The 22,689-nt window shown below is 41.3% G+C and overlaps 1 protein-coding gene and 1 long non-coding RNA gene across 8 annotated transcripts in view; both read right to left on the bottom strand.

Annotated features, from left to right (window-relative positions):
• xylb (xylulokinase homolog (H. influenzae)) overlaps nucleotides 1-11,049 on the bottom strand; it is a 70,055-nt gene extending 59,006 nt beyond the window's left edge. For 3 of the 7 annotated variants that reach the window (XM_088322084.1, XM_088322085.1, XM_088322086.1), the window contains exons 1-3: nucleotides 10,967-11,049; nucleotides 10,727-10,809; nucleotides 7,821-7,890 (exon numbers count right to left, since the gene is read on the bottom strand). In XM_088322084.1, the coding sequence (XP_088178210.1) occupies nucleotides 7,821-7,890; nucleotides 10,727-10,809; nucleotides 10,967-11,023 (210 nt within the window). In that variant the 5' untranslated portion in view covers nucleotides 11,024-11,049. Of the gene's footprint in view, nucleotides 1-7,439; nucleotides 7,532-7,620; nucleotides 7,676-7,820; nucleotides 7,891-10,726; nucleotides 10,810-10,966 lie in introns of those variants that run through there. The other 4 variants (XM_088322088.1, XM_088322091.1, XM_088322087.1 and 1 more) reach the window with 4 other exon arrangements.
• Nucleotides 11,050-15,937: 4,888 nt separating this feature from the next.
• LOC148347988 (uncharacterized) lies at nucleotides 15,938-21,136 on the bottom strand. Its single transcript, XR_015847767.1, has 3 exons — nucleotides 20,860-21,136; nucleotides 16,070-16,163; nucleotides 15,938-16,001 (listed from the first exon to the last, which is right to left on the bottom strand). It is a non-coding gene; the product is annotated as an uncharacterized LOC148347988 (long non-coding RNA).
• Nucleotides 21,137-22,689: the final 1,553 nt, after the last annotated feature.

Raw genomic sequence — 22,689 nt, 5'->3', positions numbered from 1 at the left:
TTGACCTTGAGGTGTAGGCCCTTCTACCTGCCTCGTGAATTTTCATCTGTCACCCTCACCGCTGCATACATCCATCCCAGGGACAATGTTGAATCCGCCATGAACGACCTTCAAGATGTGATAACCAGGTACGAGAACTCTGACCCTGATACTCTGTTGATTGTTCTTAGTGACTTCAATCAGGCTAACCTTAGAACTGTATTACCTCACTTCCGGCAACAAGTGACATGTCCTACTAGAGGACAGGAGACCTTAGATCACTGCTATTGTTCAATCAAGGGTGCCTACAAATCGGTCCCGAGAGCCAACTTTGGAAACTCGGACCATTCAACAGTTTTATTGATACTGTCCTACAAGCAAGAACTAAAAAGGTCAAAACCGGTGCAAAGGACTTTGAAAGTGTGGTCGAGATCCGCAATTGACGAGTTGCAGGACTGTTTTGAGGACACTGACTGGGCAGTTTTCAATCAACAGAGTAGTCTGGATGAATTCACTGACACGGTCACGGAGTACATCAGGTTCTGTGAGGACGCATGTGTTTCCACGAAAACTGTGACGCAATGTGGCATTAACAAGCAGTGGTTCAACAAAGTTGTAGCTCATCGGGCCAAGGACTCCAATCCTGTTGCATACCGTAAGGCCAAGTCTGACCTGAAGAAGGGCATCAGGGATGCAAAATGGATTTTTAAAACACGTATCGAGGAAAAATTTGCAACAGGCGACTCTAGGGACGTCTGGGCGAATATGAACCTCATTACTCAGTACAAGGGTCATAAACGTTCTGCTGACTCGGATGACGCTACTTTACCAGATATATTGAATTACTTTTATGCCAGGTTCGACAAAGCCAACACCAGCGAACCCGTTTCTGTGCCGGACACTCAGTGTGAACCTCCATTTGTTATCGAGGAGTGGCAAGTCAAGTGCAAGTTCGAACGCTTGAAGGAGCGGAAAGCCCCGGGCCCAGACTATCTCACCGCAGCTCCTCAAGTTCTGCCCAGCACAACTCGCCCACGTGTTCACCCTCATCTACAATCGGTCGCTCCGCCTTGCCAAAGTTCCAGCAGTATACAAAACAGCTACCGTCGTTCCAGTTCCCAAGTCAAACACCGTCACATGCCTGAAAAATCTTCGATCCAAAGCACTGACGCCAGTACTCATGAAAGTATTTGAAGGTTTCATCTTACACTACAGGTATATTAAGTCATTACTGCCGATTGGTCTAGATGATTATCAGTTCGCGTATCGTGCGAACAGTTGTGTTGAAGATGCACTGAACATTTGTTTACATAGGGTTTTGGAAAACTTGGAGAAAAAAAACTCTTATGTCAGGCTTTTATTTATAGACTACTCATCTGCGTTTAATACCATCATACCTTGTAAATTGTATGTGAAATTACGTGATGACCTCAGTTTTTCCCGTTTCGATTTGTAATTGGATTTTGGATTTTTTGCTCGAACGTCATCAAGTTGTGAAAATTGGTAATCATACCTCGAAAGATCTCGTTCTAAACACCGGTACCCCACAAGGATGTGTTTTATCACCATGTCTTTATTCCATATTTACGTATGATTGCAGATCCATTGATGATAACAATCTACTTGTCAAATTTGCTGACAACATTACTGTTTCTGGTTACATTATGAACAATGATGAGAGCGCATACAGACGGTAGGTGGATAACATCGTGGAATGGTGCAATGGAAATGATTTGACATTGAATTTGGACAAAACCAAAGAAATTACGATTGACTTTCGGACGAAAAACAAAAACCAGAAGGAACCTTTACTTATCAATGGCAAAAGAGTCAAGCAGGTGGAACATTTCAAACTTCTCGGGACTTTTATTTCAGAAGATCTAAGCTGGGCACTGAACTCGGAGAAAATTCTAAAGAAGGTACGCCAAAGAACTTTCTTCCTAAGGAAGTTGAACTCCTACGATGTTCATCAGGAAGTACTTGTCAATTTTTATCGTGCGATTATTGAAAGTGTTTTAGCAAATTCTATTATTGTTTGGTTTGGTAGAATCACAAAGAAAGATCTATCGAAGTTCAATTCTGTAATCCGCAGAGCGGAAAAGATTGTGGGCACCGGTCTGCCATCCCTGGAACCAATATATAATGATAGAGTTTTGAAACGTACCTCAAATATTCTTAAGGATGAGAGTCATCCTGGTAATGATCATTTTCATCTGTTACGGAGCGGTAGACGCTTGAGGTCATTCAAGGGTACTAAAAGTTTTACAAACAATTTTTACCCGAGTGCTGTCCGAATTCTTAGTAATTGTAAATTGCAATTTCTGTTTTTCGTTTTATATTCGGAATGTTGAATGTTGTTAAATTTAAAAATTCTCACTGAGCCGAGACAACGAGACGATTTCCGATGATTTTTATGTGAAGACTATTGGTTGAATAAACTAACTACCAATATAATATATATATATATATATATTATATATACATACACATATAATATATATACCGTATTTTCCGCACTATAAGGCGCACATAAAAGTCTTATTTTTTTTCAAAAGCTGACCATGCGCCTTATAACACAGTGCGCCTTATATATGGCTCAATATTAAATTCGCAAGGTCTCGCAACTACGAGGAACAGCCGCCGACTCAATTTTTCGCGTTGTGCATACTGGGAAATATTAAACGATTGGTAGTTGCCGGGGCTCGTGATGTATTTGTTTACTAAGTGGCAAAATGGCTACCCCATTAAACTGCTTAATTCATATTCAACAAATACAGTATTTGTCTGAATCCAGGGTTATGACTGGTGAAGATGTAAAGCACAATTTACCTTAAACAAACGCAGAATTATTCAGAATGTCACGTTTGAGAGAGAGAGAGAGAGAGAGAGAGAGAGAGAGATTCTCTTTCATACGTGCATTTGTATAAAAAAATGGCTCCTGTATATATATATATATATATATATATATATATATATAAATAAAAAAAAAAAAAAATAATAAATAAATAATAAATATTTCATAAATAGATTTTTAAATACCTCAGATTGGGATTTTCTGTTTCACAGGGGAACCAGTGGTTGACTGCTGCTAGTATTTGAAGTGGAAGGATTTGGAACGGCCAATAATGTTGAACCGGTGGTGTTACTGTTAGTTTCACTGCCGATTTTAAATGCGGATCCGAGTGCATAATTTGATCGCCAGCAAGCTATTTTTGCTTTGTGCTTGTTCATTTTAGCATGATCGATCAGTGCCACACAACCTCGCGTACCATAATTGATCAGATCGACACAGTATAGACCAGGAGTGGCCAACCATTCAGCGACTAAGAGCCGATTTTTCGTCTGTGTTACTACAAAGAGCCACATCATAGTTGTTAACGGGGGCGAGTTAATTATTTTTTTTCTTTGTTACTAAAAAGCCACATTATACACATAAACATCTTTTAATCATGTACGCACGCATACACAAATCTCTACTCGACTAGATCTGATGAAAATAACCACACCAACATGATAATATCAATAATTTTCAACAGTTAACATTGTGAGCACTGTTCCAGATCCATTATCGACTTGAGGTCTGAGAGCTTGGGATAGTCCTTGTCCTTCTCTTCCATGAACAGTTTCACTGGATCCAAAAGCTCAAAGAAGCGAGATAGTACCTGGCTTTTTGACAGCCACCTCACAGTGCAGTGCAGCGGCAGGTCACCTGGAAGTCCTTGGTCCAGTTCAGCGATGATATTCCTGAATATCCTCCGGCTAAGCGCATGTGTGCAGATGAAGTTGACGATTTCCATCACAGGTTTCATGACGTTGTCAAATTTGAGTGATTTAGACACGAGTTGCTCCCTGTGGATGATGCAGTGGAAATCCCAAAAGTCTGGAAATGTTTGATCAGCTTTGTACAGTCCCACAAGCCCGTTCATTGATCCGATGATGGCTGGCGCTCCATCCGTAGCTCTTGCAGTTAGTTTGTGTGCAACTGTTATTCAACAGCTGCATTAATATCGGATATTCTTCGTTCCATACTGTGGCGAGACAGTAGCTCAGGAGATAGAGCGATCGTTTTAGGATTAAGGGATTCCAGTTCGAATCCCGGCTTGTTCGTGTTACATGCCGAAGTGTCCTTGGGTAAGACACTGAACCCCCAATACCCCCAATAAGCAGGTTAGCGCCTTACATGGCTGCACAGATCACGGCCGCTATTGGGAAATGTGAAGCACAATGTAAAGCGCTTTGGGAAGTCATTGACTTGAAAAGCGCTATAGAAATGCAGATCATTTCATTTCATTTCATTTCATTTCATTTCATTGAACATCTGATTTGCTTTCTTTTAGTTTGTTGTCTACAGGAGCCAAGATTTCAAAGGCGTCAATGACGCATTTTTAATGAATTCTCTTTTGTTGTATAGCTTTTTAGCCCGTGCTATGTTCCAAGCTAACTGATACGAAGCAAGCGTTACGGTCTCAGACTGTTTCATTTTTTTTTTTTTTGAAAGAAATGCAACTGTTTTTCTGATTTGCTTTTCGTAGTCAACAACTTTTTCTTACTAAGTTCAGTCCCTTTTGGAAATTCCTGTTCGATGTTAGGGTGGAGTGAGGTGAATTGACGCCGAAGATTTGAAGCTTTGAAATGTCCTAATGCCGCGTCACATATAAGGCAGATAGGCTTGCCATTACGTTCAATAAAATAATATAAACTCTCCCATTCTGGCAAAAACGTCAAGTGTTCTTCTTCATATTTTAGTTTGGCTGTACCTTTTTACCTGCCATTTCAAGAGGTAATTTTACATAAATTGACTACAATACATTTTGTCAAACAAATATTTTCTCGTCGCTCGTTTTACGTCACTAAAACAGGCATTCATTGTCGGAGTGCCATCTAGCTGTAGGAAAGGCAAATTACAGTGCCGGCTAAACATTCTTGATGCATGTCATGTTACAGCTTCGAAAGAGCCTCATTAAACCAGTTTATAACAGCTCCTAAAGAGCCGCATGAAACTAGTTCAAGAGCCGCATGCGGCTCGAGAGCCGCGGGTTGGCCACCCCTGGTATAGACACTTTGCTTTCCCTGGAACATCACACTTTGCGATGAACTGGCTCAAAGTTTCTGTAACTTCCTCGATCTTTGCGCCGATTTTAACGTTTACTGTGACAGTCTTCTCCAGCCATGACCACTTAAATTTATTCTTGATTCCTTTATCAATCTCGGAGACAAAAGCCTCGTCTTCTTTTCTTAGTATTTTCATATTTACTTTTTCAAACAGTCATTTCGCTGTTTGAAAAGACTGGAAGGAGCGCCATGTTTGAGAAAGCCAATGCTCTGAACAAAAGCTCCGCTGATTGGTTATCAGCGAACCTATCGACCAATGGTAGGAGTCGATCTATTTGTTAGCTAAACCACGTTGTGTGATGAAACAGTCATGTATCATACCTCACCCCCCCAAAATATTTTCTCATCGAATTTAGACGATTTACGGAAATGACCTTTGGAGTTCAAAAACAGCGGAAATCCGCGGAAAATTCTGATCCTTATATATATATATATATATATATATACACACACACATATATATACCGTATTTTCCGCACTATAAGGCGCACTTAAAAGTCTAAATTATTTTCAAAATGCTCCTTATAATACAGTGCGCCTTATTTATGGCTCATTATTAAATTCGCAAGGTCTCGCAACTTATGCAACAGCCGCCGACTCGATATTCCCCCTAACGTGGAGTAGTCCGCGGTGTATGCTGGGATTTATATACCGGAGTTTCATTGGCTAACCAATGTGTCAATCATCATTTGAATCGATCGCTATTGGATAAAGTTATTCGGAGGCTCGGATTAGCTAGAGGGCCAAAACAAACCCTGCAATTGGCCGAAAAAGATGTGTCAATCATCCGTTAAACCGATCGCTATTGGCTGAAGTTATTCGGAGCCTTGGATACGCTAGAGGGTCAAAACAAACCCTGCAGTTGGCCGAAAAAGATGTGTCAATCATCCGTTAAATCGATCGCTATTGGCTGAAGTTATTCGGAGCCTCGGATACGCTAGAGGGCCAAAACAAACCCTGCAATTGGCCGAAAAAGATGTGTCAATCATCAGTTACATCGATCGCTATTGGCTGAAGTTATTCGGAGCCTCGGATACGCTAGAGGGCCAAAACAAACCCAGCAATTGGCCGAAAAAGATGACTGAATAGCAAGCTTGCTAAACAACGCCATAAGAAATATGTTTCATTAGTCTGTATCTGAAGATATTTTACTCTCCTGGATTTACTACACTCACGGTTGTAAGAAGACCATGGTTGCGTATCATTATTGAACGTGAGAACTTAGGTGAGCTATGCGGCTTTATATTTTCCCGGTATCTTGTTTTAGAACAATCTTGATGTTGCTGTGATGAGTTGAGTGAATTAAAGTCAATTCCAAGTGTTTATTGTCATATGCACAGTAAAGTTGCGAGCGAAAAAGAAAATAAGGAATGGTTGCCATTTCTTGAATTCCAAGACTTTAACCTTCCGAATGATATTTGAAATGACGCATTTAAGTGACATCGTACGGACACCGCATCCGCACGTGTCTACGACACCTATTTGCTTCTTTGCAAGCTTTGGGAATGTTAAGGGGGTAAAATCAGTTTGACTGAATCAGCTGACTGTTTTGTCGACGTTCCCATTGTAGCGCCTTATTATCCGGTGCGCCTTATCTATGGAAGATATAGGACCAAAAACTATTTTTTGGGGGTGCGCCCTATAACCCGGTGCACCCTATAGTGCGGAAAATACAGTATACACACACACATTATATATATATATATATATATAGTGTCTCATCTCTCATCTCATTAGCTGCACTGCTTATCCTCAGTAGGGTCGCGGGGGTGCTGGAGCCCATCCCAGCAATCATCGGGCAGTGGGCAAGGGACACCCTGAACTGGTTGCCAGCCAATCGCAGGGCACACAGGGACAGACAACCCGCTCGCTCATTCACACCTAGGGACAATTTGGACAAGCCAATCCACCTGAAATGCATGTCTTTGGAATGTGGGAGGAAACCGGAGTGCCTGGAGGAAACCCACGCAAGCACGGGGAGAACATACAAACTCCGCACAGTAAGTCCAGTAGCTTGATTTGAACCCACACAGGAGGTTGCCGAGACCTTAGAACTGTGCTGCACACGCGCTAACCACTGCGCCGCCGTGCTGCCCCTATATATATATATATATATATATATATATGTATTTTTTTTTTTTAATTCAAAATTGTCCCTAGGTGTGAATGAGCGAGCGAATCGTCTGTCCCTGTGTGCCCTGCGACTGGCTAGTGACCAGTTCAGAGTGTCCCCTGCCCACTGCCCGGATGGGCTCCAGCACCCCCGCGACCCTAATGAGGATAAGCGGTGCAGATAATGGATGGATGTGTATATAGATAGGTGTATGTATATTTAAAAAGCCGCTTACTACTTCCAGTTCAAAAAATGTCCACCCACAACAGGGCAAAGTTGATGTTATCAACACAGACCAAGAGTCCCCTCCTGTGGTTTTGGGTGAACCTAACATGTGAATTTTAATACAGTACCGGTTATTAAAAATGAAAAACTCAATGGTATAATGTGTCAATAATTAAACAAATAAGTCTCACCGGAGTATAAGTCGTACCCCCGGCCAAATTATGAACACAACTTTGACCAATAGTCCTGAAAAATACAGTATTTACTGATCATGACATTTTCATTCAAAAAATATTAGTATTAGATCAGTATTGATTGACACTACCATGTATTTACTTGATTCGGATGGATAACAAAATTCGCAGTATCGGCCATCCTTCGGTGCTCTTACCTTGACCCACATCAGGACTGGTGAAGTCACTGTCAGACCGTCTTCACCTATATGGACGCCCCCTTCTGTTCTGCACATTAGAACATACATATATACATACATATATATATACATACATATATATATATATATATATATATATATATATATACTAATTAAGGACGTTAAAATAAATTGTTTCTACGCAAATTAGCCCCAAAAGGTAGAAGTGTGTGTTAGATTTACTTTTACTTAAGTACATTTTCAACTTTAGGCCCTTTTTTTAAAAACATTATACTTACTTTGACTTGAGTATATTTGTGAAGAAGAAAGTTTACTCTTACTCCACTACATTAGGCTACATTTATGAAATATGCGTCTGTCTCTGCTAAAGAACATTATTTATGTTAGTTTTAGTGTTAGAATTATTTATGTATTAGGGGAACTATTTTAAATTTGTAGGGAACTTATTTTAAAGTATTTATCCCTTTATTGTTTAATTAAATCATTTTAATTGTTTATCCATTTGGGTATTCATTTAAATACATAAATAATTTGACTGTAGGTACAAAATACAACAATATATCAAACAAAGAGCCTTTAATATGTCCGAAAAGCAAAAAGACGTAACGTAATTTCAATGAAAGCCACAAGTGATGCAATTTTTATTGTAAAATGTGATACTCAAAATTTCAGACCAACATAGTTTTCCCCAGTAATTTAGGATGAATTTACAGGGATATCAAACTTAATTGAGTTTGAGGCTGCTGAAGCTAAGATCTGGGTGAGGTTGGGCTAAATTGGGTTTTCCAGAAAAACAGCGCTATTAAAGACATTCCACTGTTCTTAAAGGGACAGTGGTTTATTTTTGTCCACTCGATGTTGCTGTAATGTGTAACGCAACCAAAAATGAGTGTAAGGAAGACGACAATATACGGACACTGAAAGTGAGCAAAAAGCACCCTTTTTCTTATAATTCTTACCCAGCCTTTCTCTAAGAAATCCAAAAAAGATTTTTTTTAAAAAAAGGAACTAAAGATAGGGAAGAAATTCAAAAAAGAGGCAAAAAAAGGAAAACATTAATACAAAGAAAAGTACGGGGAAAAAAAGCACAAAAAAATAAAAATGGAGAAAAATAATTTTTTTAAGGGTTATTATGAAACCCACTTTTTTGTTTATTTGTTAAAAAGGTTAAAATATCCAATAAAGTGTGTTCTACTTCACGATTGTGTCACACTTATTGTTGATTCTTCACAAGAAATTACAGTTTTATATCTTGATGTTTGAAGTCTGATATGTGGCAAAAGGTCACAAAGTTAAAGGGGCCAAATAGTTTTGCAAGGCATTGTATGTTTATATGGGCAGCACGTCAGTGCAGTGGTAAGCGCGTGTGCAGCACAGTTCTGAGGTCATAAGATTGAACCATCCTGTGTTGAGTTTGCATGTTCTCCCCGTGCTTGCGTAGGTTTGCTCCGGGCACCCCGGTTTCCTTCCACGTTCCAAAAACATACATGTCAAGTTAATTGGCTGGTCCAAATTGTCCCTAGGTGTGAATGAGCGAGTGAGTTGTGTGTCTCTGTGTGCCCTGTGACTGGCTGGCAACCAGTTCAGGGTGTCCCCTGCCCACTGCCTGAAGACAGCGGGGATGGGCTCCAGCACCCCCTCGACCCGACTGAGGATAAGTGGTGCAGATAATGAATGAATGAATATGTATGCATGTCGCAGCACGGCGGATGAGTGGTTAGTGTATCTGCAGTACAGTTCTGAGGTCATTGGATCAAATCCATATACCAGCCTTCCTGTCTGGAATTTGCATGTTCTCCCCGTGCTTGCGTGGGTTTCCCCAAAGCACTGCGGTTTCCTCACACATCCCAAAAACATGCATGTCAGGTTGATTGGCCGGTCAAAATTGACCCTAGGTGTGAATGAGCGAGTGAGTTGCTTGTGTCCGTGTACATTGCGACTTGCTGGCAACCAGTTCAGGGTGTCCCCTGCCCACTGCCCGAAGACAGCTGAGAAAGGCTCCAGAACTCCGGCAACCGTTCTGAGGATAAGTGGTGCAGATAATGGATATATACTGTATATCATCTCATCTCATCAGCTGCACCGCTTATCCTCAGTAGGGTCGCGGGGGTGCTGGAGCAGCAATCATCGGGCAGTGGGCAGGGGACACCCTGAACTGGTTGCCAGCCAATCGCAGGGCACACGGGGACAGACAACTCACTCGCTCAGTCACACCTAGGGACAATTTGGACCGCCCAATTCACCTGAAATGTATGTCTGTGGAAGGTGGGAGGAAACCGGAGTGCCCAGAGGAAACCCAGGCAAGCACAAGGAGAACATACAAACTCCGCACAGTAAAGCCGGGAGCTGGATTTGAACCCACGCAGGAGGTTCCCACAACCTCAGAACTGTGCCGCACACGCGCTAACCACTGCTCCACCGTGCGGCCTTTTTATATATATATATATATATATATATATATATATATAAAGTCATATGCAAAAGTTTGGGCATCTCTGATCATTTTCAAGATTTTCCTTTATAAATCATTGGTTGTTCGAATCAGCAATTTCAGTTTAATATATACCAGACAAACACAGTGATATCTGAGAAGTGAAATGAAGTTCATTGGAATTACGAAAAGTGTGCAAAAATTACTTGAACAAAAGAAGGCAGGTGCATAAATTTAAGCACCCTTGTTGAAAAAAAAAATCAACAAATAAGACGTTGTGACAGTTACTCGAATAGTTTTTTTTCACCAAATACTTTATTTACTTCAGCACAAGTAATTTTGTATGGCTACTTTTGACTTCAACTTCAGTAATATTATTCTGAAGTAACAGTACTTTTACTTGAGTAGTTTTTGGGCTATTCTACCCACTTTTGCAACATTACTAAACTAACCGAGCTTAATTTGTGTGTACCTGAACTCAGGCAGCTGAGAGTCAAAGTGCACTTGGCTCTGATGGAGGACATTCAGCTTGTGATCTATGGCCACCACCTTTAACTTCACAAACAAGTCCTCAGTTAAACAAAATTGGCTTTCTTTCTGAGAAAAACTTAAGTTACTTTGGACAAAAAGAAAACGAACAGTCATAAACGTTATGAAATGTGTAAAAAATATTATTAGGTCGTAAATACGAGCATAAATTAGTTTTACTTACTTGTTGAGTGCTGAAATCAAAACCGAGGTAAGTTTCTCTCTTTTGCAACTCCGCCATTTTGCGCTGACGAAGAGGGGGCGGAGACATTATATAATGGGGGCATTACCAGGGGAGTCAAGCGTGGATAGTGCCCTCCCACAGACACACTCGGTCAACCCAAAGAAAACTTGATGTTGCAGTGAGGGCAGTCCGACAAAATGAAAGAAAGAAATATACAGTATACTATACACCAGTGGTCACCAAACTACGGCCTGAGGGCCGGATACGGCCCGCCTCCCCATTTGGTCCGGCCCCCTGAACAATACCAGAAAGCATTTTGATTTTTTTTTTCATATATGTGTATTTGTATTTGATAATAAAGTTGGACTTTTGCAATAAAATGTTTCTTAGTTATGAACTATTTTTCATTATTAACTATTTAATACGGCGCAACAAGGGTTGTTGACAAGTTAAAATGTTATATTTTGAGATTTTGGTGTTGTTTTGTAAAGCAGAAAAAGTGAAGTACCATTATATCACTACTAGATGATATAGTCTCACAGGTCAGAGAAGGGTGTTTGGGGCAAGTCTCACGGGACCTCACGTGATTTAATAAATCACTCTTAATGTCAACAAGTAAATGGTGTTGTGTGAGACTTAACATTTACCATGTATTTTGCAGGTGAGATGTTTATACTGGTAACACTTACTGTGAGGAGGATAATATGTGAAAATATATTTGTAAAGGGTGTTTGTGATGTCTGTAGTTTACAAAAAGTAAAATAGTACGAGTGAGTCGTCCGTTAGCATAAGCAACAGAGTGAGGTATGCTACGTTATGCGGGACTGGGTTAAGGGTGTCCTGTGATGTTAATATGTATATTTGGTTACACATAACACAAAGTGAGTTGTTTTGGAAGGTAGAGTTATGGGGTTTTTGTTAAATGATTCTTGAAAAGTACCAATTGATGGCAATGTTATTTTGAAGCCCCCCCCCGTGACCCTAATGAGGATAAGCGGTACGGATGATGAGATGAGATGAGATGAGATGTTAAAAGGAACCTCAATTGATTTAACGAGTGTGCATTTGAGGTGAAACTAGAGCTGCTTTTGGTCCCGTTTCCAGCTGAAAAGTGTGTGGAAGCTGAAGGCGGAGTTCGGTGTGCGATTCTGTGCACTACATGTTTATGCAAAAGAAATCCGTCTTTTCCAGAACCCATTTGTTGCCGAAATTGATGAAGCCCAGCGTTCTTATCAGTTTAAGTTGGCCGAGTTACAGAACTGTGATGTTCTGAAAGACGCATTCAAGCCCAACAGTCTCATTGACTTCTATGCCGCCCTCCCAAACGACAGGTTCCCGAACATCAGAAAACATGCAACACTTTTTGGCAGCACGTATATCTGCGAGCAAACCTATTCATGCACGAAACTGTTGAAAACTTCAATGTGCATCAGTGTTTGAGACTGGCAGTGACTAGAATGGGACCCGACATTCAACTTCTCACCATCAGATGCAGGCCCACAGTTCACACTGATGAACATACAAAGTGTTGGAATTTCTTGTTAAATCAACACAAACTTAAATTAATCATCTGACTCCAATTTGTGACCTTTCCCAATCACCAATCATCCAAACAATTTGCGCGCTCTTTTCTGCATAGAAAGTTCTCAGAAGCCGGCGTTTTCACTCACGGGTGGATTTATTTCTAACACACAAAACACTACATCCCTGCACGCTTCTCCTTCCAAAAACCGACTCTTCTTCTTCTTCCGAGTTGCTCAGCAAAGCATCTCCTCCGCCCCATCGCTGGCTCTCATTGGTCCCTATTCCCGGAAGAATGGCGCGTCGACTCCGCCTGGTCCCGGTCGGCCCCCAGACAGCTCGTCAATATTTAAGGTCTCCTGTTCCCGGGAGAAGGGCACGTTGACTCTTCCGCGAAGGCCCTCAGACAGCTTGTAACCTCCCTCTGCCTGATAGCTGCCCCAGGTCAAAATTTACGGTCTCCTGTAAACTTTGGCACAAAGCACAAAGAGTCCAACAGACAAACCCAAATTCAAACTTCCATATTAAGCTCACTTTTCTGACTTGAATGAGTCATTCTGAGTATAAACAAATATAATCATAATAAAATCTATTGGGGTAAAATCCATCTCCACAACCATACTGGTAGTGGTACTGATTGTGCTGTGTAGGTCCTGTATCACTTTGTTCAGTTTCTCAGCCTGCTTGCTTGGTGGTTTTCACAGGGAAGTTGATGAGAAAGAGAGAGCGAGCTGCAAACAACGATGTCTACAAGCCTACTGAAACCTACTAAAGGATTATAAGGAAGGAACACAAGAACTATGAGAGACTGCTCATATGAGTCATTTAAATAAGAGATTCTGCAAGACAACTAAGCTGAACTTGGACCTGTTAAGAGTGTGCACGGCACAACAGAAAGTTGAGTTCCATGGACTTTTTTTCTGTTAAGAACCCAGAAAGGGTTATTTGGTTATTATTTATTTCATAAATAGTGTTATTTATTTCCTGTTTTTTTTTTGTGAAGAGCCTAGAGAGGTTTTATTTGGTTATTATTTATTTCATTAATAGTGTTATTTATTTTCTGACTTTTGTTATGTGAAGAATCCAGAAAGGGTTATTTGATTGTGGCTTTCTGGAAAACGATAAATTTTGCCTTTTAACCACTCCTGCAATCATCACACTTTTTCTGTTACAAACTGACCCTGGCCCCTCATCAGAGAAGGGAAAAGTTATGTGGCCCTCACAGGGAAAAGTTTGGGGACTCCTGCTGTACACTATTACCAATAATAATAATTGAATATTCTGGACAAAATGAATTAACATCTTTAAAAATCTAGTATTGTACTTCATTATAATAACACTTATTGTTTCACTCCCCAGTGAACTTTCAACAAATTTAAACTTTTTATAGTTAGCAAGTAAGCTGTTAAGACATTTTTACATGTTTTGTGGCGATAATTAAGTTTGGAACGCTAGGTATTTTATTGTTTGTTGATTATATTGTCAAGAATGCAGTGAGTTTTTTTTATCTTTGTTTGAAAAGGTAAGTAAAGGTGAACGTCTGTGCCGGTTTCCTCTGCACTACCAACATCAACCAAGAACAAATGCAGAACTTTAAGGAGTGCAGGTGGCCGGTGCTGGCAAAAAGGGTTACATATGGGGTGCTGTGACCCAGATTTGGTATTTCCAAGACATTCCAACCCCCAAGTCAAGTCATGTTTATTTGTTGTAACCCCTAATCACAAAAAGTCTCAAAGGGCTGCACAGACCACAGACAGGGTTAAACCACAGACTATTATGACACCATTCCCTGATCTAAAACCTACATGAGGGCAAATAATACAGTAGCGACAACATGAAATATAGGTTATTCATATGCCAAAGAATTGAAGTGTGTTTTAAGCTTATATTTAAACATTTCCACTGAGGTTGCAGATCGAATCTCAGGGGAAGAGCATTCCACAGCACTGGGGCCCGAATGGAGAACGCTCTCGGACCTGCGGATCTCTTTTTGGTCTTGTAAAATCCCAATCCTATATCCTATATGGGCCCAAAGTGAATGAATGCTGTTCTTTACCCTTTGGAGAATATGAACAGTTATGGTCTCTTTTGAAATGTAACACTCAGACATTTCGTCTCTTATTAATATAGTCACTCGGTGCCACTAACATTGAGTAATCTAAATTGGAACACACAGAAATAGGAAGTTTTTATTCTCTCCTGTTTTTTTTTTTTTTTTCAAACACATACTTGAAAATATATGTAGCATGGGCATCTTACCTGGAAAACAGCTGGGGCAATAGCATGAAGCCCTACTTGGTCCCAGGTCAAATTAAGATTTTGAAGAGCAGCTTCTTCTATGTTGCTCAAAGGTATCCAACAAGCGGGTACTTCCTGTTGGGTGATGGAGGATACCCATGTTTAAAGACACCGATCTGCCTCCCCACAACCTACAGGGAACTTTTTTTTGGATCACTATTAGTTCTTAGTGCAGCATTCACTATTTGTCCTGGGGTCTACACAAATTAATGTACATACTTGACTTGTGCATCTTGTTTATTTGGTATATTGTTTCTCTAAGTGTAACTACAATTCAATAAACGTCTTTATTTTGGATAACACCTTGGTTGTTTATTTCATAATGATGTGACGTACTGTTCGTGAATGGGTTACGTAATAATTTGTTTTCAGAAAAACAAACTCACATTTGTCAGAAATACATAAGAGTAAATGAATAAAATAAGAATTGTAACAAAAATATACCGATGTTTCCACAAAACTGGAAAACAAACTGGAACTTTATTGAATTAATAATAAAATAAAATAATTTCCCTTTACAAAACAAAGGGAAACATTGCAGGGATGTCACTGCTCTGGCAAATTGTCCACAAGCTTGTCATAAAGGATCAGGAACCGCTCAGTTTTGGCCTCAGTTTCCCCGTGCCTTTTCTGCACTTCGGCAGACTCCTCTTTCAAAAAGTCAAGGAGTACATCACGTTTCCTTCTGTTTCCTGGGTGATTTGGGGTTTGGTGCCAGAGTGTAAGATGTGGATGGTGTGGTAGCTGTGATGGTGGCCAACTCTTCGACGGGACGTTCTACATTGGCCTTTAGGTTGGGTGGAAAATACAAGAATAAATTCTTAATGCTGGTGTATTGTACCTAAACCATTGTGTATAGGGTGCTGTACATAGAGAAAACGTTACTGGTGGGTTCAGTTCCTGCTCCTCTCTTCCTGCACCGCATGCATGGTCACATAATAATAATAATAATAATAATAATGCAGACAGCATCATACCTGTCTATTCACTGTTACAAGTGCTTGATCCAATTTTGGGCATTTTTAGATTGATGACACTGTAATATATTCTGTATGTCTTTGAGACAGGATTTACATAACGACAGCTAACGGGTTAATATGATGTAGATCAAATTGAATTTTGCATTACCCTGTATTTCATTTTTAAGTTTTACCATGTTTTTGCTGCCTGTTGTCCTTTGATTCTCCCCTCCAGGCCGATCGCTTTGACAGCTGTCCTAAGACATTAAAGCAGGTTAATGCATTATCACAATGTGATTGCAAAAATGCAAGTTAGGCTACTCACTCCTACAGTTGTTTTGTGGAGAAATTTTTCTTTGTGAACTGCTCATCATTTTCTGCCCTGAATTTGATCAGGGCTTTGGTTTGCTCCACCGTCCCTGAAACATTAGCCCACATGACCAGATCAGACACAAGTTGCTCACTAATAGGCAAATGCAACGTGATGTGAGACAGGAAACTATAGAATGTGTTTTAGATAAATATTTAATAGTAAATAGATACACAAACCTGACATGTTATCTTATGGCTGAAAAGGTCTACTACTGACCAGCATCACGTATGCTTTAGAATTGTCTCCACATTTGGACGTTTTAGAAAGTAATTAGTTTATTTAATATGTGTTGACAGAGAATACAGTTGACTATGTGATACTTGTTGTTTCGTCAGTACATTTGTGCGGTTCCTTTCCAGCCATGTTTTTTGATGTTGAGAATTTGTAAAATCGTCTGGGATGTCACTTCGTTCCAGGTCAGCTCCTGACCTCCTTCCATCTGTAGGGGTTATTTTATGGGTTGAAGGGCACTTCTCCCTTGGTCTTGAGAGTATCGGGACACATTAAACTTACCCGTGCATGCGCAAACCGAGTGACTAGGGAAAATAGTGAGGGTGAATGAAAGGATGCGACGCAGCATACATTTCTGAAGTCCCTCGGCACGTAGACTATTTTTAAACATAGCCAAAAATACCTGCATTATTTTAGGGAGGAACACTTATATAGATCATAGGCGCTCGCAAGTGGCAGCCTTTCCAGCAGCACCCGTGTTATTTACAGTGTTTGCGTCCACTTTGGATTACTATCTATCCTATGGATATGGGTTTTAACGCACAAAAATGCATTTATTCGAGTCCTTGCCCTGAAGAATTCTCATGCCGGCGTGATTCCCCATTTACTTGACGAGGTGAGGGTACACTATTGTGGCTGCAGAGCCGGTGCTAATGTAAAGGCGAAGTGGTGATATAAGCCTTCAAGACCGTCCATAATCATGGGGAATATCAACTCTCTACCAAATAAGATCGACGAACTGGCTGTGCTCATGAAAAACATCAAAGCGTACTAAGAGTGCAGTTTGCTTTGCTCTACGGAAACGTGGCTCACGTCTAGCATCCCGGACGCTAACGTCAAGCTACCCAGTTTCTGCGCTGTTAGAGTAGACAGAGACACAAAAGCCTGCGGGAAGCGCAGAGGAGGCGGAATCACCATCAACAAGAACAGGAGGTGGTGTAACCCTGGGCATGTAAACACAAAGATTTCTATCTGCTGCCGTGATGTCGAACTTTTGGCTGTAAGTTCACGTACCTATTACTTGCCGAGATAGTTTGGACATGCCATTGCTGTTATTGTTTACATTCCACCGCGCGCTGATGCGGAAGTAGCGTGTGACGCCATCCACTCCGCTATTGCCAAACTACAAACACAGCACCCAGAGGCCGTCATGTTAATCTCTTGGGACTTCAATCACGTGACTCTAGATAAAACACGGCCCTCTTTTTTCCAGTATGTGGTCTGCAAAACCAGGGGTAATAGGACTATTGACCTACTGTATGCAAACAATAAGGATGCATACAGTGCTGCCCTCGGGAAAGGAGACCACAACCTCATTCCGCTTAAACCTCATTACAAACCAAAAGTGAGGAAGCTACCAACAACCACACGCTCATTCAGGAAATGGTCTACTGAGGCAGAGCAGGCTCTGAGAGACTGCTTTTGATGTACAGACTGGGATGTCCTGCTAGGGTTCAGCAGTGGGGAAATGAGGAGGTGGCAAACTGCACTACTGACTACATTAACTTCTGTATGGACAATGTTGTTCCTGTAAGAACTAGACGCTGCTATGCCAACAACAAGCCCTGGATTACGAGCGACAACAAGTGCCTTCTGAACCAAAAGAAGAGGGCCTTTAAAGATGGTGATCAGCAGGAGATAGAACGAGTACAGAGGGAGCTCAGAGTCCAGCTCCGGGAAGCGAAGGAGCAGTACAGGAGGAAGTTGGAGAAAAAGCTGCCGAACAACAGCATTAAGAAGGTGTGGGAAGGGATGAAAACCATCACTGCCTGCAGCACCAAGCGGAGTGTGGCCGTGGACGTAGATGTGGGGAGGGTCAAACGTTTAAACAACTTTTTTTAACAGGTTTAAACACCCCAACTCGTCCTCACCCCAGAGTACTGCAGCTGTCCCTCCCCCCTGGACACCAGCATGGACGAGGACATCCCCCCACTCAAGATAACTGCAGCCCAGGTGTGTGGAGAGCTGAGGAAGCTGCGAATCAGCAGGGCAGCTGGTCCAGATGGAGTATCCCCCCCGACTGCTGAAGGCCTATGCGCTGGAGCAGGGAGACCCTCAACAGCGCATCTTCAACTTGAGCCTGGAACACGGGAGGGTCCCCCAGCTGTGGAAAACATCCTGCATCATCCCAGTCCCAAAGAAATCAAGACCTGAGGAACTCAACAACTTCAGGCCGGTCGCTCTGACATCACATGTGATAAAAACCATGAAGCGGTTGCTGCAGCACCACCTGAGGCCACAGGTCCACCACGCCGTCGACCTTCTGCAATTTGCCTACCAGGAGAAGTGGAGGATGCTATAGTCTACATCACAGGTGTCTAACAGGCGGCCCGTGGGCCAGATCAGGCCCGCTAAGGGATTGAATCCGGCCCGCGAGACAACACTCAGAGAAGCGCAAGAGAAAAACAAGCTGCAGGTTGAAATATGTCAACTTGATGTTGCCAAAGCCAGGTTACTCTCACAAAGACACTGTACTTGTATTTATTTCTCTCTCTCTCTATTTTTCCACCCCTTTTCCCCCACCCTCCGTCTCGGTCTTTTTCACTCTCTGTGTCTCTTTTTCTCTTCCTTTGTTCCTCTTTGTCTTTCTCTCTATTTAACTTATTTTGCTCTAACTTCCTTTTTTCCTTTTCTCTCTTTTCTCTTTCTCTTTTCCTACCCTTCGTGCTTTCTTTTCTCTTTTCTCTCCGTCTTTCTATTTGTCTTTGGATTTCATTCTTCCTTTCGCTTTCTTTTACCCCTCTCACGACTTTTTATCTCTTTTGTTTCTCACGCTCTCTCGCTCTCTCTTTTTCTTTCTTTGTCCCGCCCTCTCTCCTTTTCCCTCCCTCTTTCTCTTTTATTCATCCATCTTTTTGTTTCTTTTTTATCTACTAGTCCGGCCCCAGACAGAATGTTTGTTCTATCGTGTGGCCCCCGAGATAAAATTAGTTTGACACCCCTGGTCTACATGCTACACTGATCCCTCTTTCACCTGGACAGGGGCATGGGTGCTGTGTGGATTACATTTTTGATCTTCTCCAGTGCCTTCAACACCATACAGCCTCTGCTACTTAGTAGTAAACTGACAGAAATGGGAGTAAGCTCACACCTTGTAGCATTGATTACGGACTACCTGACAGGCAGACCCCAGTATGTGAAACAGGGGGGCTGTACATCGGACACTGTGGTTCGCCGCGGGGGTCCGTGCTCTCTCTGTTCCCATTCACCCTGTATACGTCGGACTTTCAGTACAACTCCGATTCCTGCCACGTGCAGAAGTTTGCTGATGACACTGCTATTGTGGGATGTATCAGAAGTGGGCAGGAGTAGGAGTACAGGAAATTGATTCAGGATTTTGTCCAATGGAGCGACGCTAACCACCTGCACCTGAACACCACCAAGATCAGGGAGATGGTGGTGGACGTCAGGAGAACTAGAACTCACCCGGTTCCTGTAACTATCAAAGGAGAATGAGTAGAATTTGTCCAGACCTACAAATACCTGGGTGTGCAGCTGGAAAATAAACTGGACTGGACTGCCAACACAGAAGCTCTATGCAGGAAAAGTTAAAGCCGACTCTACTTCCTTAGAAGGCTGGAATCCTTCAACATCTGCAAAAAGCCCCTGCAAATGTTCATGAGACTGTTGTGGCAAGCACCCTCTTCTATGCGGCAGCGTGTTGGGGAGTCAGCACCAAGAAGAAGGATACCTCTTGTCTTACTAAAATGATGAGGAAAGCGAGCTCTGTTGTGGGCACAGAGCTGGACAGCCTGACAACAGTAGCTGAGAGACGGGCACTAAAAAAGCTGCGGTCAATCATGGACAATTCATCACATCCATTACACTGCATCATCTCCAAACGGAAGAGCAGCTTTAGCGACAGACTGCTGTCACAGTCTCTTTCCACGGACAGACTGAGATGATTTCTTTCTCATGCCATGAGGCTCTATAACTCCACCCAGGGGAGTAAAAGCCCACATTAAACCACATCTCCACATTGCATATTACCCTATTTTTATTACAATGTGTATTTTATGTAGCACTTTTTAAATACTCTATATAAACACGTTACATTGGGTATTTATGTATTATATTCCTTTTATTTTATAATTATTTTATTTTCAACACAAGAATACTGCTGGAAGTATGAATTTCCATACGGGGATGAATAAAGTATCCATCTATCAATTTATGGTGACCCCCGACATGACTGCAAGAGAGTTACAAAAGGTCTGGGACCAACCACAAGAAGTCAGGGACTTCAAGGATCTGGGATCCTCGTCCACACCAGGTGACGACCTGATAAAGGAGCCACACGTCTGACCGCCCCACAGTGAAAACAAGGTAAGCAGAATCCTTTTCAAAATTCTGCACATTGGCAACACTAAATCAAAAGAGGAAAGAAGGGCGTAACGGGGTAAGAGTAACAGTGTGGACATTAGTAGGGTTTAAAATCTGGGATTCACCTACTAGAATAGTTTGGAACTATTAGTGGTTATGATACGGGTTAAATTCTGGGATTTACGTACCTTTGTGGAACCTGTGTGAGTGTCAAAAAATAATAAAATAAAATTACTCTGCGTAAAAAGTTGTTAGAACACGCACGGGTGGATATCCTCCAATCCACGGACGTATGGTCTGATATTAATGGTCATCATGCAAAGTTAGAAACGCAGTTAATTTGCGGGATCAAGAGTAAGTAAATTAAGAAGGAAAAGAAAAGTAAAATTTTGGCAGATCTCCGAGAAATGAAGGAGGATTATAGTCAAGGCGGATGGGGACTACGTAAAAAAACTTAAGAAAGAAGTGAAAAAAATAGAAGAAAAAAAAAAAAGACGAGGCATTCACCAGTTGGAGGTCATAGCGACGGCCTTGGCAGTGATTAATTAAAAGGGAGGACAGTGATAAGAGTGGAAGAGGAAGAAAAAGGGAGTATTAAAGTTAAAATAATTAAGTAAAAAAACGGAATGTTTGGGAGGCATATATCCGAGGATGCCGGATTCCTGACAGTATGCCACTCATTGCTCCGGTAATTACGCTGGGTCGAAGAATGGTTTAAGATGTAGAAGGGGAGGATTCACACATGATACCCGAGACATCGAACAGGCTGGGAATAATGAGAGAAAAAAATTGAGGGGGGAGCAACAAGGAAGTGTAGAGGTGGAAATGAGGGCACAGGAAGTAAGTGGACACTAAATTAAGGAGAAGAGGAATGATATTAAATTGTTATTAAAATGTTAATATGTGGAAAACAAAAAAAATTTGCACGCAAAAAGACTAAGTGATCAGAATAATTTCAAATAACCCAAAACTTTCAAGTGAAAATTATTAATGACATGGCTGTTCTGTTCCAAACACTGAATGAGATGTGCTTTCTTTATTAAAAATAAATAAATAAACACACAAGAGTGATAATGAAATGCGAGGCAATGAGGCAATTTATTACTGATAAGTAGGTGTCATTCTAGATTGAATTCATGAGGAAAGATAGTTGAATAGAATGAGGGGAAATCAAAATTAAAAAGTTTTTCACGTTAAGTTCAATTGGGCATTTATTATTTTATTTAGTTTTAAATTTTTGATGATTAGGCTGTGTGATAGTTAAAAATTTGAATTTGAGCGTGTTAAATGTTGATATGTATAGTTTGGGTGAATTAAGAAAAACAATTCGTCTATAGAGAGAGCATTTTCAAAAGACGATGAGGAGCAGATTACTCGATCCTGAGAGGGATCATGGAAAATTCAAGAATTGTAGATTAATCAATCTTGAGGAAGACCATGGGAAATTTCAGAATATAATTGCTAAGATAATATCTGCATGGTCATTTAACCTAGAGTAAACATCCCATTTTGATTACTGTTATGCACTACTCTCTGGTCTCCCGAAGTCTAGAATCAAGTCTCTTCAGCTGGTACAAAATGCCGCAGCGAGGCTTTTAACTAGGACAAAAAAGTATGATCACATAACACTGATTTTGGCTAACCTGCATTGGCTCCCAGTTAGCCTTAGATGTGATTTCAAGGTTCTCTTAGTATTATACAAAATCATACATGGACTTGCTCCCTCTTATCTTTCAGATCTGATTTGCCCCTATGTCCCGGTCCGAAGCCTACGATCTGAGAGTGCCGGTCTTCTGGTGATCCCAAGAGCAAAGAAGTGTTCTGCTGGTTCGAGACCGTTCTCCATCCGGGCACCGGTGCTGTGGAATGCTCTTCCCCCTGAGATCCGATCTGCAACCTCAGTGGAAATGTTTAAATCTAAGCTTCAAACTCACTTCTACTCCATAGCATATGAATAAACTACTCTTCTCGTCGGTTGAAAAATATTCTGTGTAATATAGTGTAATAATCTGTGAAGC

The sequence above is a fragment of the Urocampus carinirostris genome, chromosome 18 (genome assembly GCF_059441175.1).
Source record: "Urocampus carinirostris isolate Australia breed hairy pipefish chromosome 18, RoL_Ucar_1.0, whole genome shotgun sequence".
Taxonomy (NCBI): domain Eukaryota; kingdom Metazoa; phylum Chordata; class Actinopteri; order Syngnathiformes; family Syngnathidae; genus Urocampus; species Urocampus carinirostris.
This window is presented reverse-complemented; position numbering and strand designations above follow the sequence as displayed.